Genomic DNA, 12887 nt, shown 5'->3' with positions numbered 1-12887 from the left:
AAAAAGATGCTCAGAGATGCTAGTACTAAGGAAAATGCAATCACAACAGTGGCATAACATTTTATATCCCTATACAAATAAAAGAGCAATAACACCTATTTTTGTGAGGGATATAGGTACGAACAAGTTTTCATACATATTATGAAAATTTAAACATAAAGGATATATATATCTCAAAATATTAAAGAAAGTCATAAATTAAGAATAGGAAATTATAAAACAAAAACCGGTACATATGACTAAAGAACAAGTGGAGATTTTAAAGAAAAAGATCCAACTGGAAATACTGCGGATGGAAAGTACAGTCATTGAAATAGAAAAACGGCACCAAAGTTAAAACAGAAAGTGAAAAGACTAGCTAAACTTGCAGACTTCACACCACTGAAGAGAGGTTTGATAAATTGGACAATGGTACCTAAAACACATTTAAAGATGTGTATATATGTGAAAGACAAGTGAAAAGATATGGATGATAAATTAAGGAGCCCTAACAAATACGTTGAATTGGTATTCCAGAAATAAGTAGTTAAGAGGACAGGTTTTTAGAGATCATGAAGGAGTCAAGCAAATCCAAGCTAGATGGAAACTCCACTCCAGACTGGGGCAGACAAGGGCACAAGGCTCCCCCTCCCCCAGGGGGGACAGGAGGTCAGCCGCTCTCATGCAGACCAGAGCTACCCGGTGCTAAAGGGAAGCTGTGGGTGTGTACGGCTGAGGGGTGCGGCTCCCTCCGTCCACCACCCCCACTTGGTGAGGCGGAGGCTCCAACCTGGCGACAGCAACTCTGAAAACAATGGGAGCCCATCAGCCTTGTCCAGCTCGTCGTGTGAAGTGTCCACACCCGGAGAAACATGCTGTGGAGACCCGGGGCTGCTGCGGCTACCCCCTCCAACAGACGCTAAGTTCCTAAAGCAGTGTGTCACTCACAGAGAAGCACACCACGGTCCCCAGACCCAGCTCCAGAGCGCTGGCTCAGAGAATCTGCCGGGGAGGAGCAGCAGGCTGTAGAACAGAGAGCTCAGAATCTCTTCTCAAAGGAACGGACGTCCTTGTGATAAACTGCGGGGAAGCTCAAACCTCAGGGCACTTTCAAAAACACTGGCAATGTGGGGAAAGACAACTGGGAGAAGGCAAAACTGTCGGCAGCCTAGTTTGTCAGAGAGCAACACAGGAGGAGTCAGCTGGAAGAAGCAATCCTGAGGTCAGAACAAATCTCAAACAGACCTGGGGAACCTAAACTGAACTGGATCGGTTTTAGAGGAATTTATGACTCAGGGCATTGTTAAAAACAACAGATACATGAAATCTCTATGGGTACACCCAAGGGGCACCTTCCTAGGACAGACTTTGGAGGCCTCACACTATGGTGGTAGGGGGAGTGAACCTCACTGAAATAATCTAGCCAGTTGCTAAACAAATAAACAGGATAAAATTATGACAAATCTGGAGGGTGGGGGAAGGAAATGGACCAGTACCCAGAGTTGCTACAATACATTATCTAAAAAGTCCAGTTTCCAAACAAATTTATGAGACATGCAACGAAACAGGAAAGTATGACCCATACACTGGAAAAAACTAGGAAGCAGAAACTGCCTGTTTCAGACTGACCAGATGTGGTCACTTTGATAGATAAATATTAAAAACTAAAGACTTCAAAGCATTCATATAAATGTGTTAAAATAACAAAAGAAAATCATGATTAATGAAGGGAGGTACTTTAATAATATCAAATAAAAACTATCTATAAAAAATTATAAGAAAAAGAATCAAGGGCTTCCCTGGTGGCGCAGTGGTTGAGAGTCCGCCTGCCGATGCAGGGGACACGGGTTCGCGCCCCAGTCTGGGAGGATCCCACATGCTGCGGAGTGGCTGGGCCCGTGAGCCATGGCCGCTGAGCCTGCACGTCCAGAGCCTGTGCTCCGTAACGGGAGAGGCCACAACAGTGAGAGGCCCGCGTACCGCAAAAAAAAAAAAAAAAAAAAGAATCAAGTGGAAATTCTGCAGGTAAAAAGGAAAAACACTGAAAGGAAAAACACAATAAGAAACTCAACAGTAGATCTGACCTGACAGAATAAAGAATCAGCTAAAAGTTTTTCAGACTGTTAAAAAGAAAACCACAGGCCCAAAATTATATCACATGTGCTAAACCTCAAGACACCAAAACTACACTTAATATCTAATTGAATGGCAGTTTGAACCTCTCCCAGAAATGTAATCAACCAGCCTGGAATTTTCTAGCCTAACAGTAAAGTAATCTATCACACAGGACTCCTCCAGTCCCCAGAGGAAGAAGAAGCAACCTGCATGATAAAACCAAAACCTCTGCCACTCCCTTCCCCACGCCCTCAAGAAAAGAGGGCCTAGTCTAAAAATAATCCTTTCTTTTCTTTTGCTAATAGCTCCCTTGCTCCATCCTTCTGCCTACAAAAACTCCCATTTCATACAACCCCTCAGAGCCACCTTCTAGTTGCTAGATGGGATGCTCCCCGATTCATGAATTGCCTAATAAAGCTAATTAGATCTTCAAATTTTCTTGAATTTTGTTTTTTAACAAGACTGACAGAACATGACCTCAGTCAATAATCTGAATCCACACAAAAAAAGAAAGCACTCCAGTAAAGTATGTAATTATATAGACAGAATAAGTGCATATTTCTTCTTTCTTTCCTCTTTACTGATTTAAAAAGCAATTGTATAAAAGAATTTGTATATGATGTATCACTGGGACCACACATAAATATATATTTTCCAATAGGAGTACAATGGAGGTGGGTGGGAGCAAAGCTGTACTAGACTAAGGAAATGACTATAGATGGAAACTTGAAAAAAGGCAAACAATTAAAGAAAATAAAAAATGATAAACAAGAAGGCTAATGTAACAAAATCTATAAATATACACTTGCTCTCCTAATTTCAGCTTCTCTAAAATACATAAAGTTACACAAAATAATAATTATAAAAATGTATTGTTAGTTTTGTAACATTTACAGGTGTAATATGTATAATATTAATACCACAAAAAGCATGGAAAAGGAATAGATCTACATAAGACTAAGGTTTCTATATCTCACCAGAATTAAGTTTGTAAAGATGTCAAGCTGATTCTGATAGGTTAAGATATATGTGGTAACGTCTAGAGCAATCAATAAGGAAATGACTCAAAAATATATAGTAAAAAATCATTAAAGTAATTAAAATGCTACATTAGAAAATATTCACTTAATTCACAAGACAATGAGAAATAGAAGAACACATGAGACAGGGAAATATAAAATAAAATGATAGAGTATATCCACTTATATAAATAATAACATTAAATGTGAATGGATTAAATTATCTAATCAAAAGCAGAGACTATGAAATTGGATTTAAAAAGCAATGAACTATTTAGTGTCTACATGAGACACATTTTACATGCAAAGATACAAATAGACTGAAAGCGATGGGGTGCAAAATAATACATCCTGTATACAGCAATCACAAGAAAATAGGAATGGCTATTCAATTATCAGGCAAAGTAAACTTTAAAACAACCAAAAAATGCTACTATAGCTAAAGGGTAACATTTTTATAATTAAAAAAAGACAACCTATCAGGAAGAGAGAACAATTATAAACATACACACACCTAAGAACAAAGCACCAAAATGAAGTAAAAACTGACAGAAATGATAAAAGAAATAATCATTTTGATTATATGATGATTATATCATTAAATAATGATAAAAACAATTCAAAATATTGCTTGGAGACTTCCAATAATGAATGAAACAACTAGGCAGAAGATCAACAAGGAAACAGAAGACTTGAATAATGCCGAAACCAAATATACCTAAAAGATATCTACATACCTCTCCACCTGGCAGCAGCAGAATATACATTCTTCTCAAGTGCTCTGGCACATTCTCAAGGATGGAGACTATTTTAAGCCACAAATCACAATAAATTTTAAAGGACTGAAATAATACAAAGTATTTTCTCTGACCACAATGTAATAAAATTAGAGTAAGAGAAAAATTTGAAAAACTCACAAATGTGTGGAAATTAAACAACATAATTCTAAGTAACCAATGTGTCAAAGAAGAAATCAAAAGAGAAGTTAGAAGAAAGACTTGATATAAATTGAAAAAAAAACATAACCTATGGAATGCAGCTAAAGCAGTACATTGTGAGAAATTATATATACAAAATTATATATATATAAAATATAATGTGATCTCTAATCAATAATTGAAACTTTTACCTTATGACACTAGGGAAGAAAGAGCAAACTAATCTTAAATCAAGCAGAGGGAAAGAAATAATAAAAATTAGAGCAGGAGCTTCCCTGGTGGTGCAGTGGATGAGAGTCCGCCTGCTGATGCAGGGGACATGGGTTCATGACCCGGTCCGGGAAGATCCCACATGCCACGGGCCCGTGAGCCATGGCTGCTGAGACTGCACTGCGCGTCCGGAGCCTGTGCTCCACAACGGGGGAGGCCACAGCAGTGAGAGGCCCGCATACCTCAAAAAAAAAAAAAAAATTTAGAGCAGAGATAAATGACATAGAAAATAGAAAAACAATAGAATCAATGAAACAAAAACATAGTTATTTGAAGATATCAACAAAATTTATAAATCTTTAGCTAGAGTGACCAAGAAAAAAAGAGAGGACTCAAATTAACAAAATCATCAATAAAAAAGGAGGCAGTATTACCGACCTTACAGAAATAAAAAGAATTACAAAGGGATACTATAAAAACCTGTATGCCAATAAATTAGATAACTTAGATGAAATAGAAAAATCTCTAAAAGACATACACTACTGAAACTGACTCAAGAAAAAATAGACTATATGAATAGAGCTATACCAAGCAAAGAGATTAAATTAGTAATCAGAAAAAACAACTATCCAGGAAGAAAAACCCAAACTCAGATGTTTTCACTCATGAATTCTACCAAACATTTAAAGAAATATTAACAATTCTTAATGAACTCTTCCAAAGTCAGAAGAGAAAGAAAAAATTCCCAAGTCATACTCAGTATTATCATGAAAGCAAAACCAGATAAAAATGATATCACAAGAAAACAGAACTACAGACCAATACCTCATACAAATATAGATGCAAAAATTCTCAACAACGTTCCAGCAAAATGAATCTATCAGTATACAGAAAGCATTATACATCATGACCTAGTGGGATTTTATCCCAGGAACCAAGCTTGGTTCAACACTTGAAAATCAATGAATGCAATATACCATATCAATAAAACACAAAATAAAAAATACATGATTATCTCAATTAATGCAGAAGAAACACTTGACAAAATCCAACATCCTTTAACATTAAAAAATTAAAAATCAACAAACTTGGAATGGAAGGAAACTTCCTCAACCTAATAAAAGGCATCTATGTAAAAACCAATCTAACACCACATTTAATAGTAAAAGACTGGATGAGTCCCCCTAATATTACAAAGAAGGCAAGGATATCTGCTCTCGCCATTCTTATTCAACACAGTACCAGAAGCCCTAGTGTCCCCAATAAAAAAAGAAAAATAAGAGGCATATGATTGAAAAGAAAGAAACAAAACTGTCCCTATGTGCATATGACATGACAGTCTCACAAAGAATCTACAAACATTTTTAAAAAATTCTAGATCAAGACATAAATAATAAACCACTTTTTTTTACAGTATGTATCGTTTTGTTGTGCTCCACATTACTGTGCTTAGCAGATATTGAATTTCTTACAAATTGAAGGTTTGTGGCAACACTGCGTTAAGCAAGTCTGTCAGTGCCATTTTTTTCTTCAGCATTTGCTCACTTTGTGTCTTTGTATCATATTTCGGTATTTTCACAGAATTATAAGTAGAACTTGAATATGTGACTGAATTGCTGCAATCTCATGATAAAACTTGAATAAATGAGGAGTTGCTTCTTATGGATGAGCAAAGAAAGTGTTTTTTTCTTATTTTTTATAAATCGTTTTTCTATATATTAGCAATAAACCTGTGGAATCCAAAATTTGAAACCTAACATCATTTACAGTTGTGAAAAAAAAGCCCAAAATAACATACTTAGGTATACACTTAAGAAAGCATGTATATAGAGATGAAAGAGGGAATTCCCTGGCAGTCCAGTGGTTAGCGCTTCCACTGCAGGGGGCACAGGTTTGATCCCTGGTCAGGGAACTAAGATCTCACATGCCTCACGGCATGGCCAAAAAAAAGACAGAGAGAGATCGCAAACATCCCCCAAATTTATCTATAGATTGAATGCAATTCCCATCAAAATTCCAGCAGCATACGCTGTAGATACGTATAGGATTATTCTAAAATATATAAGGAAAGGGGTGTGCCCTAAAAAAGAAAAACATTTTGATAAAGAATAGTGGAAGGAATCACTCTACCTGGTACTGAGGGTTTCTACATAGTTACAGTGATCCACACAGCGGCACTGGCAGGGGAACAAACCCCATAGATCAGTGGAAGAAATTAGAAAACCCAGAAATAGACCCACACAAATATTCTCAACTTACTGTTGACAAAGGTACAAAAACACTTCAAGAAATCATGCTGGAGTAATTGGAAATCCTAATGAAAATTATTAAACCTCACACCTTACACAAAAATTAACTGATACTGCATCATGTTAAGCAAAACTATCACCAAAAAAGGAGAAAATCTTTGCCTATGGCTAGGCAAAGAATTCTTCTTCTTCTTTTTTTTTTTTTTCAGTACGTGGGCCTCTCACTGCTGTGGCCTCTCCCACTGCAGAGCACAGGCTCCGGACGCGCAGGCTCAGAGGCCATGGCTCACGGGCCCAGCCACTCCGCGGCATGCGGAGGCAAAGAATTCTTTGACTTGACAACAAAAGCATGACTAATAAGCAAATTTGATAAATCAGACTTCATTGAATTAAAAACTCTGGCTCTGTAAAAGTACTGGAAACTATAAGACATTAAGAAAAGAAATTGAAGAAGAAACAAATAAATGGAAAGATATTCTGTGCTCATGGATTGGAAGAATTAATATTGTTAAAATGTTAAATACTACACAAAGCAATCTACAGCTCCAATGCAATCACTATCAAAATTCCAATGGCATTTTTCACAGAAATAAAACTCTCAGAAATTTGTATGGAACCACAAAAGACCACAAATAGCCAAAGCAATCTTGAGAAAAAAGAACAAAGCTGGAGGCATCATGCTCCCTGATTTCAAGCTATATTACAAAGCTACAGTAATTAACACAATGTGGTATTGGCATACAACCAGACACACAGATCAACGTAACATACAGAGAGCCCAGAAATAAACCCATACATATATGGTCAATTAATTTACAACAAAGGAGCCAAAAATATACAATGGGGAATAGACAGTCTCTTCAGTAAATGGTGTTGGGAAAACTGGCCAGCCACATTCAAAAGAATGTAACCACTGTCTTACATCATGCACAAAAATCAACTCAAAATTGATTAAAGACTTGAATGTAAGACCCAAAACCATAAAACTTCTAGCAGAAAACACAAGCAGTAAGCTCTTTGACTTACTGTCTTAGAGATAAATTTTTTAATCCAACACCAAAAGTAAAAGCAACAAAAGCAAAAGCCCTCGCAAATAGCAAAACTCAAAAAACCTCATCAATGACCAAAAAATAAACACTAAAGCCATGAAATGCCATTATTAACCTATTACATTGGCAATAATTCAAGATACAGTATACTAAGGGCATTTTAGGTAATGAGGTTCTCGTGTACTGTGGCGGGGATACAAACTGTACACTCTTTGCAAGGCAACTAGCAGAATTATCAAAATAACATAACACTGTGAAAACCCTGTAGAAGATATTACCTTACAGAATCACCTCAGCAGAATACTAACAATTTAACATCTATAATACAAGAATACTAGTGTGTGTGTGTGTTTACACACAGATCGATGAGCGAGGGACTCACACACAGAGACACGCACAGAGGGACTTGGGGAGGAAGAGCCTGAAGGACTTCTTTCAAGGCTCCACGCACTGCTGTTTGCGGCAGGGAAAATCCGAAACACGTGAAACGATCATCAACTGAGGAATGCGCAAGCAAAATCTGGAATACCATGTGGCACTGGAAAGACAAAAGTGGATCCTTAGAGTGAAACAGAATGGCTTGCATGACTTTTCTAAGCACAAAAGTAGCAGGTCTCCAAAATCAGTTTATTAAATGATGTGTCATCCTGCTGCCACTGGTATAACAGTGAGGCACAGTAGGATATCAAGAGAGATAAAAATACTGACTCTAGAATGAGAGTTCCTAGATTCAAGTCCCTAGATTGAAACCACATTCTAACGAAAATTGCAGTACCTACTGTACAGGTTTGTTGTGAGAATTAAATAAGTTGAATATAAATAAAGCACTTCAAAAAAAAGCCTTGCAAAAATAAGCAATATATGTGTTTTGCTGTTATTATTATAACTACATGTAAAAACACAGCATAAATGCTTGGTGAATATTAGCTATCATTTTCATTACTATAAACCAGCATTCATTTTAGGCACTGTTACACGTGTTAGCTTATGTGAATATACCCCTATGAGAGATTTCAAAGTATATTTGTTATAAACTATATAAACTATACTAAATAACACATATCATATATTACAGGAAAAACTACGTAACAGAAATGAAGTGTGACTGATTACAAAGTATAAACAAATTATTTGCCTAACAAAGTTAATATAATTTCTCATGACAATTACGTCTTTCTTTGGATATATGGAGCACCGTTTTTTAGTGTATAAAAATGATCAGTAAACCATTAATAATTCTGCCATTTGTTCTGCATCCCAGCTGTGAAAACAATGCTGCATGAGCTTCCTATTGCTTCCAATGGTATATTAACATCTTAAGCCACAAACCTCGTGGCTTAAAATAACACAAATGTATTATCTCACAGTTGTGGAGATCAGACGTCCAAAGTGAGTCTTGCAAAGCTGGAATCAAGGTACATTCGCTCTGGAAGTGCCAGGCTCCAGAGACCTGCCACCTCCTTGGCTTGTGGCGCCTACCCCACCCTCTCCTTTCACTGCCACGTCTCCTTTATCTGCCTTTGGCTGTCCTGCCTTCCTCTTTAAGGACCCCTGTGACTGCACTGGGCCCACGCTAGTAATTCAGGAGAGTCTCCCCTTCTCAAGATCTTAATTACACCTGCAAAACCTGCTACTGTAGGGTAACATATTCAGAAGCTCTGGAGGTGAGACACGGACAGCCTTGAGGACCCTGACTGTCTCCATGCGTGGGTCCCAGCCGTGAGATGGAATTTTCACTCAGGCTGTTCTCCTGGCCACTCCATGACCAACTCACCTCTCCAGTCTCAGACCTCAACATATCAAGCTACTTTTGGAAAGGGGTTGTAATACAGTGGCAATTCATGCTCCTGTTCATGGGGATGGCAGTGCACCATCAAGAGGATACTCAGAATTTAAAAGCAGTACGGAGTACAATATCATGTTTATTCTCTGAAAACACGATTTCCATACCACCCCGTTTTTATGCACTGTCTTAAGTTGATCTGTACATGTCAACATTCCCCTGAAGAAAAATGATCTGCCCTTACCCCTAACCCCTTACAAAGCACTTCACAAAATACAGGCAGGCAGAAATTTTTCTTTAATTAAGAGAGACTAAACATAACAAAATCCCTTTAAAACAAACCTGTTAAAATATGTAAATATTTGAAAACATTAAGAAACGTTAAAATACAACCAAAATCCCTTCTTACCATATACAACATATTTCAGTTGGAGATTTTTAACGACTTCTTCCACAGTAGGTTTATACTCCAGAAAACACGTGTAAACCCCACTCATGCTCTCCTTGAAGTTCTGGAATACAAGGCTTCCTGTGGAGGTCACTTGTGCACTGCTGTTTCCTAATAGAGGAATAAGATACAGTGATCAGTAGCTTAAATTACATGACATTGAGATAAAATAACGAAATATTTTCTTAACAGAGAAAAACCATCCAAATTTACCTACAGAATCATTGAAGGAGTCGGGGACAAAGTCATTGTGTCTGGTGGTTCTTGACAGTGGGTGCCAGCATGAACTTAGTGTCAGAAGTTCACTGACCAGAGTTCATCAAGCGTGTGGCTGCCTAAGTGGTAAGAGACTAACAATCACACATACATGATGTGCTCCTGATCTGCTTGTCGCTCTGAGGTGGCATCATCAGTACTCATATACATATAATATAGTACATACTTATACATACTATCAAGTAATTATATTTGTATATATGCATATAAATACTTTACTGATGAGTTATGCTCTCATTAAACATAAAAAAAATGTACATGAAAGGGATAAACAGTGTGTCCAGAACAAAGGCTAACTCAATATAATCATGAACACCTAGGGATCTGTTGTCATTACACAAGGCACTTGGCAAAATTTGGATTACAACCGTGAGGGTTGCAGGAGAAAGAAAACAGGAGACTGGATCACTTGACACCCGAAGTCGCACAATCAGAACTGCAGTGCTGGGAGTCAGAACTTGGACGTAAGGTCCCTTGTCACTTCAGCATCACTTAAGTACCACACTGGGAGACAGCCATGTTGTGTAATGGGAAAGAAGTCTGATTTAGAGGGTTAGAACTTGGCTTTGAGGTGTGCCTTTCTTTCTCATAAACTGTGTAACTGGGGATAATCACTTAATCTTTCTGAAGTCTAGCTCCTTCATTTGCACAACAAAGAATCATAATATATGATAATATATCTCATAGAATTGTTTTTGAATAACAAATACAAGGAATGTTAAAGTACTTGAAAAAGCTATAAATCATTAAGCAATTAAAAATGGTTACTCTCAACGTTCATAACCACGGGTTTGCACTAGAAAAAATTATTAGATATTAAAACTCACTCAACAATTTAATAAACTATTCATTAGAATTGAAAATATTATCTTAATAAATACTCATCTTTTTCTATTTTAAGAAAATAATTTATTGCCTATAACTGTCAAGTTGAAATTTATTTTGAAGAAATTCATTGCTTCAAAATAAGACAAAAGATGAATGTTCTTAGTGAAGAAATTTTCATTATTAATTTTTTCACTAACAATTTGTTGAGTTTCTAGCACATGCAAAGCCCTGTTTCGGATACTGAAGGAGAAATGAATAGATGGATATACCCACCCTCAAGGGATTTACATAGAGCATTATGCCTTGAGAACTCCCATTTCTATATCCTGGATGAAGCTGAAAAATGTGGTATAAATTTAGAATACATTTCTATTGTACTGCCTATTTCTTCATGAATATCTTTTGATGTAAGAGTATATATTTATCATAACATGTCTCTTTTTTTAGAACAGATTAAGAGGTTTTTCAAGTGTTTGCTTCAGCAGACGCAAACAGATACATCATAGTAATATGATAAAAGGTGCCCACAAATTGTAAAGAAATTTCAGAATATCATGTCAGCAATGAAGCTATACATTCCCTGGCAAAAATTTGAAATAAAATTTCCCAAACCAGAAGCATTAACAAGTGTATTAATATATATTTGAATGCCTACTACAATGTTAAATATCATGACGGCCAGAAAATCGAGTATCATACAATTTGTAAGAAAACACTCTCTGGCTACCTTCTTATTTAAAAAAATTTAAAAGTAGCACACTTTGAAAAGATACCCAGATGACTGCATAGCCAAGAGAAGAACCCACTTAACAAATACCACTTAACAAACAGACTTTTACAAAACTAAGTTTAAATGGGAATTTCAGGATGCCAAGGCATATCACTATATACTATATCACTATAAGAACTCATACAACAGCAGACAGTCAATAAATAATTAAACTGAAGTCAGGACTTCTTTCTCTAGAACTCAGCTTGATCATCTAAAAATTCAGAGCTGGATTAGATTTCTAGAAGCACAGGCCTTAGAGCTCTAAAATTATATGGCAAAATTTAAGCACCATTTCATTACAACTTATTTTTAAAAACAGGTTTATACTTTTGGTTTCTGCTCAGATATGGAGAGTGACTATAAGAGCAACAACATCATACAACAATAAGGAAAAAGACAGACAAACTGTCAACCAACAAATTTTCTTGAACCCATCAAACAAATGAGGCAGGTAGGGCAACCAGTAACCCTGAAAACCAGGAATGAACAGGGCCTGCAGCTAGAACCTAGACCTAAGCATTTGCTTCAATGGTCTAAGAACATCTGGCTAAAAGTTTTCAGTAAATTGCTAAAAGCCAAGTGTTGTCCAGTGTGAGCATGTGAAGCCTCGGAGGACCACAGATGGGGGCAGGGGGAGTGCAGAGGCAGTTGCACCCTCTTACAGGCTTTATCTTCATGAAAACCTTTAGGTGTTCAAAGGAAGGTCAGGGGAACCCTGAGCAAGATTCCCACAGGGTACTGGCTAGAGGAGGGGGCCGGCAGCCCTGCCAAAACTCCACCCTTCCCCATTTCCCCTACCTCCTGGTGAGGAGCAACGCTTTAACCTACAAGGGAGGAGAAACAAAAATGGTCACTGAGGGCACTGTGGAAACATGTTACCACTAGGGAAGGAAACAGGAAGAAAAAAAATCCATTCTTGAGGAAGTCAGCAAGGAGTACTAGGCCAACAATAAAGCCGGCAGACAGGCTGAAGAACTTCTAAAGGCCACACCCACAAGATCCAGTGACACCACACCTGCCAGAGACTAATGCTGAATCAGAACACTAGAGACTGCACCTCTCTCACAACTGCCCATCACTAGTAAGAGTCTAGCAAAAATGCAGAGAAATCAAGCTAGGAGCGCTGCAAGAAAGATTCTCTCTAGAGAAAGCAAAAAAGGAGAAACCAAAGCCAAAGACGAGACAATGGAGAAAAATAAGTTTTCAGTAACCACAGCAATA

The 12887-nt window shown here is 37.2% G+C and overlaps 1 protein-coding gene across 1 annotated transcript in view; it reads right to left on the bottom strand.

The window, feature by feature from the left end:
- The window catches only part of ZPBP (zona pellucida binding protein), a gene marked incomplete at both ends in the record, with an annotated part of 85387 nt that overhangs the window by 56143 nt on the left and 16357 nt on the right, over positions 1–12887 (bottom strand). Inside the window, one exon of the mRNA XM_079712001.1 lies at positions 9752–9901. Coding sequence (XP_079568127.1) covers positions 9752–9901 — 150 coding nt within the window. The remainder of the gene's footprint in view (positions 1–9751; positions 9902–12887) is intronic.

Source organism: Hyperoodon ampullatus (genome assembly GCF_949752795.1).
Source record: "Hyperoodon ampullatus genome assembly, chromosome: 9".
Lineage (NCBI taxonomy): Eukaryota > Metazoa > Chordata > Mammalia > Artiodactyla > Ziphiidae > Hyperoodon > Hyperoodon ampullatus.
This window is presented reverse-complemented; position numbering and strand designations above follow the sequence as displayed.